Here is a 6,809-nt window from a genome sequence, read left to right on the forward strand (position 1 = left end):
CCCCTCTCAAACGAACAAACAGCAGTTATGATACAAAGCTCAAATTGATTACAGATTATTCATCTGCTTAGCTATGCATATACTAGGACACGCAATTTTATTCGTGTTTGTACAAAAACAAATCGAAATTACACACACTGTCTCCGAGTCTCCACCTTAGCATTCCACTTGGTCTTTACCTCGATCTAGCCTTGATCTGTTGTAGAATGTTCACTGTGTGCTCATTCAAAAGAATTGTTTTCATATACGGAATGAAAAAGACACCGAAACATGCATACTTCCAAGAAGGGGCGGGTTGGTGGTCAATTCCGTATCGTTTATAGCTAGGCAGACATTGACACTTGTATATGTCGTCATTGTCCTAAGTCCATGTATCGCACGTGAACTCTCACTTGACTTGAGCATAAACTGGTTTACAAAACCGTGATAAACTTACCTACTTTCTGGCCAGGTATATAACTACATCACCTATCGGTTTATCGTTAAACGCCCATTTCTGGTCGTGTAATTAAGTGACCTTCACATTTCAGAAAACAGAATGTAGACTTGCCGAAGTAACTATTTAGAATTGTGACATAGAACTCGTGCTAAACGTTGTTGAATATATCTAAAGTGATGTTGTTCAATGTGTTGTGGACAACCTGGCATTGACGACAGGGTGAGTGACTATGGGATGATTAGTTCTGTGACATTTTCAAATGAGTTTCACACTATGATTACCAACACAGGAAATGCGGAACTAATGCCGCTTACAACAGGATTTAGTTAATACAACGGAGTCAGTGTGAACAATACAGATCTTCTTTCCAACTGTTGAAATGATTTTGTGATTGAATAGACAACAGACATTCTAATATTCAAAGAGTTTTACATTTTTGAATCAAAATGGCTACGTCCGTATCCAAAGGACAGATTCCTTTCCGTGCCAAAGGTCAAACTACATGTATCCACCATCAGAACATGCAACTGGACCGTTACTGTGAAAAATGCCAAGCACCAGCTTGTACTAGGTGTCTATCTACTGTACATAGGGGTCATACAGCGTGCGAACTTAGTAGTATTATTCGCCCCAAAAGAGAAGACATTCAAAACTTCATAGACAAATCTGAGAATATTGACCTTGTAGAAATTAACCAGTATATCACCTCTTCTGACACACAAATTAAGGATAATGTTAGCCATTTTGAAAAACTTTCAATCAAGTTGAGGACACAAACAAACAAAATAAAAGGAGATCTTGACCTGCTAACAGCTCGGACTATGTCTGTCTTTGAACAAATGGAGGAAGATAACACCAAGTTACTACAAACCTACAAGCAGGCCCTCCAAATGTACAGTACTCAGCTCAAACAACAAGTGAAAGAATGTAAGATAGCACTTCAGCGGGGCTCCAAATTACAAATCTGCAACAAAAGAAGTGAGATTCAATCTTCTGTCACTCTCCCCGTAAAACCTACCCTAGGTACTGCTAGTTTCACTCCCAGGCAAAATCCGCAGGGTCAATTGAAACAAGCTTTAGGAGAAGTTAACACCTCGGGCCAAGGTCAGGGATTAAAGGTCAAGGTATCAAATACACAACAAAAATCCACAGGAAGAAAGGACGTGTCCAGTCCATTATATACCCGGTTGCCTCAGACCAAGGTGTTGTGTGAGTGGGAGTCTCCATGTTTTATATCTTCTGTATGTCCAACAACTGACGGGCCGGTGTGGACTAGTGATGGTAACACCCTAACTCAACTGAACAGGAAGGGCGAAGTACAGGAGGTTTATCCCAATGCTTTGGTCAGAGACATAAGTCTGTCACCAACAACCAACACACTGTGGATCTGTGCCTGGAAAAACAACACCAAGGAGCTCGTGTTAGGTCGACCAGTAAATAGATTCAGTACCATGGAGTCACCACAGCCAGTAACCATGTTATTGTGGGTATGGCCAAACACATCTCAAAATTCTCCACAAAAGGTGTATTGGTGCATGATTCATTAGCTGAAGGGGCTGGAATGCCATTAGTATGTACACCACACAGTTTATCAGAGTGTTCTCTTACCCACAATGTCGCAGTGACTAACCGGGATAGTATACATGATGATGGTGAAGGGAAACCATATGTTGTTGTCATGGACACAAATTTCAAGAAACTGTTTGTATATGATGGTGGAGTCCCACATACACGTCACCCAACATCACAGTCAGGTTGTGCACCATTTAACCCCGGGGTGTGGTGTATGATAGTGTGGGTAACCTAGTCATAGGGGACCGTAACAACAAACGTGTCCTACTCATCAGTGGGTGTGGTGAGTTCATCAGAATCATACACATTGACAATTTCAGAACGGTGGCTGTTTGTGTAGACAGGGATGATGTTCTATGGGCTGTGTTTGGGCGTAACAATGTCAAACTAATAGAGTACGACAGTGCGCTGGACAAACAACAATGCATTATCTCGTAACCATGAAACGTGAACTACATGTTGGGATAATACAAAGATGACGTGAACTTCAACCCCGGACATATTTCATAGACCTGCAATTCTACAGACATTATATATCACATATAATGGAAATTGTTAAAATTTAAAGAATCAATCCAGATAATGGAAATTCAAAAACAATCTCATCAAAATTATAAACAAATGATGTTTGACAATAGTATTGAAGTAAATTGGAAAAAATACTCAACATTAGACATGTTCACAAGTAATTGTTTGTCTTAGCTAAAATATATACGAAAATAAATTGTGTTGTCTTGAAAACTGGGGCGTGTTTATTGTGTTTTTGATTTTGAGTATGGATCAAGATCGTTATTTTAACAAGCTTGAATACCCTTTACCCCAGCATGTTTTATCCTATATATTCTTACCCAAGGTTGCATGGTTCCATGGAAGAAGTTGTTGAAATGTTAAAAACAATATGTGCTGAACATTGAAAAGTTAAAGCCCAATGACTAATACTTGATAATTATGATAGACTTTATATTAATCAGTCTGTGGGCCACTTAGTCCGGGACATATCTCATCTACTCTGTCATTTACAAAAGCCAAAATGTTTAGGCGAGCATCGATTTGGTTTGCAAAGTGTTACGTACGTATTCAAATCATGTCACGCGTTCAACTATATATATTAATAGAATCCATCCCTGATGTGAGGTATGGATAAGGTTATTCAAACCCAAGGGATAAAATATTGAGCAGGAGACCCGAGGCTCTGCCGAGGGTCTTTTGCTCAATATTTTATCCCGAGGGTTTGAATAACTTTATCCTTTCCTCACATCAGGGATGGATTCTATTTCTTGCTTATTACCTAAAACCCGTAAAAACAGTTGCTCTTCTAGTAAAGTTGTAAACTGTGTGCACATTTTTCATTTGCATATGAAGCCCGGATGGCAATTGTTAGTGACTTAAATGACCCTGACTGAGCCCAAAACGTCATAAAATGACGTCACGAACAATAGCGTGACCCCAAAGGTCACTATAATTCCCCCGCCAGTCTGCGCTTGTAAACGTTTTCCAGCACCACCGGAAATGCGGATATCTCTGTCTAGCATGCAACAAAACAATGTCCAGCCGCACACTTTAGCTATCACCAGAGTCCATTTTGTACTCCAAAAACACTTCCTTCAAATATATCCAAGTCATACACGGAACGACTGCTTTGTATCAATATCCGGTCATTCCGAACTAGATCAATGGCTTTTACTAATTCGGAAATTGTAGATATTTGGAAATCGCTGCCAACTGGCAAAGTTACGGGTCATGAAAAGTTACGCCATGGGACGTTAAAAATTACGTCATAGTCTGCAAACAAGCAGGCTTGTTTGGTCCTTTGATGTACAGCAAAATAATCGCACGGCTGTGTAAAAGTAAACTTAGCCTCATGATCTGTCTATCAAATAGCTATATTCGAGGTTGACCGTAGCCCTGTAATTTCGTGGATTCCACCTCTCCTCATTTTGGTATTGTTTTATTAACATTGACCTTGACTTTGATCATATTGTCTTTCTGAATCCTTTTGCAAACCTACATATTACATTGCATTACCATGTCAATTTAAAAAAAAAGTTAGTCTTTTGGATTCCGAGATGATCTCCGAAAATGCAAATGTTGACGGACAGCTAGACATAGGACAGACAGATGGAAGGACAGACAGACACCGTAACTATTATAGGGCATTAGCATTTCGTATGCACAGCCCTATATTTGGTGACACACGATTCCAGCAATTATAGACTGATCATCAATCAGTACAATTCTAAAAGTCGTATAGATTAATCACAAAACATTAACCTTATACTAATCATTCACTACTGTACACATTTCAACCAGTAACAAGAAACGTCACGTACAGTGACTGGTTTGCCATTACATGTACATGTTAGCCCTATACATATACTTAGAAACAGAACGTGGGTTACAAGCTCTATGACTCCTCGTAAAGCGTTAATCTTTACTACAGAATATATAAACGACTAGTCTCCTCCTATCAAACAGACCTACTCGACTACTCGACCCTCGTGTAGAAAATAGAACAAATGTATGTTCTTTTTCCAGTTATAACTGAACGTAGTGCAAAACAAACGCAATACATATTTCTCGACCAATCAAAATTTACAATGCGTTTTCAACCAATAAAATATAAACCAATTACAAATCACGACAACTCTTTTTATCCATTTTTTGTTTGTGTATAAATCTTCCATTCTAAATAAAATCCGAAGGTATTGTTTACCAGAAATACTTGGTCACTATTTATTAACTTTCGACTTCTTCGCCTTCCGTAACAAATAAACCATACCTTACCGGGACTTTTATGAGGAATAAGACAGACTAAATGATAAAACTAGAAAAAGGTCTGTAAGACATAAATGCCTCCGTTGCCATGTGAAATTAGTTTCAGTGTTCTATAAAAGTTACAACCACTTTGATCGTGATACCATGAAGGATGTACACACACAAGGTATTACACTTAAAGTTGATAAGTTGATTTTAATATTCATATGGTTTTTTTCTGTGTGTTATTACCACCCTGAAACACAAGGATGTCAGAGGTATACCCATACTTGACCTTAATATATAAAGTTTGACCAAAATCCGTGAAAGAATGAAGTTGCAAAGTGTTTAAATTGAATCAGTTGATGATTTTCTATATATAGCAACAGTGACCTTGGCCTTGACCTTGGAACCGTGAAACACAAGGATGTCAGAGGTATACCCATATTTGACCTTTGTATAAAGTTTGACCAAAATCCGTGAAAGAATGAAGTTGCTAAGTGTTTAAATTGAATCAGTTGACGATTTTCTATATATAGCAACAGTGACCTTGGACTTGACCTTGGAAGCGTGAAACACAACAATGTCCGAAGTATACTCATAATTGACCTTTGCATAAAGTTTAACCAAAATCCATGAAAGAATGAAGTTGATAAGTGTTTAAATTTGAAACAGTTGATGATTTTCTATATATATAGCAAGTGTGACCTTGGCATTGACCTTGGATCCCTGAAACACAACGATGTCCGAAGTATACTCATACTTGACCTTTGTATAAAGTTTAACCACAATATCTGTCAAAGATTGAAGTTGCCAAGTGTTTACATTGAATCGGGACGGGACGGACATGGGCAACACTATATATGCCCCCCCCCCCCCCCCTATTTTATGGAGGGTTGTTTTTTTTGTATAAAGTTTGACCAAATGTTTACATTGAATCGGGACGGGACGGTACGGACATGGGCAACACTATATGCCCCTCCATTTTATGGCGGGGGCATAACAATAATCAATAATAGTGATTTGAGTGTAAATGTCAATAGGAACTGGACTGGGATTCGAACCTCGGACTTCAGATTGATATACTATCGCTCTAACCGATTTAGCTACCTACTCATCGGAGGTGTTCTGCTCAAACTTTTCTACATTTATATCCAAACGGAATCTAAGTGAAAGTGACTGTACATGTATACAGGACGAAACATAATGCAGCGGTACACATGGATCCGTAATTAACCATGGGAACCGTCTGAAATGTCACCTTACACGATGTCTCTTAACTCTCCATGGAAACCCTCTGAAATGTCACCTTACACGATGTCTCTTAACTCTCCATGGAAACCCTCTGAAATGTCACCTTACACGATGTCTCTTAACTCTCCATGGAAACCCTCTGAAATGTCACCTTACACGATGTCTCTTAACTCTCCATGGAAACCCTCTGAAATGTCACCTTACACGATGTCTCTTAACTCTCCATGGAAACCCTCTGAAATGTCACCTTACACGATGTCTCTTAACTCTCCATGGAAACCCTCTGAAATGTCGTCTTACAGAATGTATCTTAACTGTTCATGGGAACCTACTGAAATGTCACTTTAATGTTCATGGAAACCTTACACAATGTCACTTTACTGTTCATGGAAACTTTCTGAAATGTCACTTCACTGTTTATGGAAATTGTCTGAAATGTCGTCAGACAGAATATCAATGACATTTTTTGGCAGGCTCTTGAACTATCACCTTTTGGTTCCTCTTTATGAGGCACGAGGAATGTCACTCAATGGCATACCATTCCATAGCAAATTATCTTGTAATATTTCCTTCCGTTTATAGGTTATGGTGTAAGCCACAAAATGGTCACCGAGAGCCAAACGAATGGACGGACAAATGTGAAACCATGTGACGTTAACATGGCTGAATCAAATTTCATTAAATAACAATTGATTTTGCTTGAATAATAAGACAAACAAAATTTGAACAGCACAAAACGATTGTATTTTAATGGTGAGAGGACCTATACCAACGAACAATTTTAACAAAT

General features: G+C 38.7%; 1 protein-coding gene across 1 annotated transcript; it reads left to right on the plus strand.

Annotated features, from left to right (window-relative positions):
• Positions 1-873: 873 nt before the first annotated feature.
• Positions 874-2,734, plus strand: LOC110450056. Its single transcript, XM_021497293.1, has one exon. It carries the CDS (start codon positions 886-888, stop codon positions 1,984-1,986), a length of 1,101 nt encoding a protein of 366 aa, XP_021352968.1. The 5' UTR covers positions 874-885; the 3' UTR covers positions 1,987-2,734.
• Positions 2,735-6,809: the final 4,075 nt, after the last annotated feature.

The sequence above is a fragment of the Mizuhopecten yessoensis genome, unplaced genomic scaffold (genome assembly GCF_002113885.1).
Source record: "Mizuhopecten yessoensis strain PY_sf001 unplaced genomic scaffold, ASM211388v2 scaffold523, whole genome shotgun sequence".
Lineage (NCBI taxonomy): Eukaryota > Metazoa > Mollusca > Bivalvia > Pectinida > Pectinidae > Mizuhopecten > Mizuhopecten yessoensis.

What these genes read in the sequence shown, in the direction of transcription:
- LOC110450056 (XM_021497293.1), top strand. Translation starts at nt 886, where the DNA reads ATGGCTACGTCCGTATCCAAAGGACAGATTCCTTTCCGTGCCAAAGGT.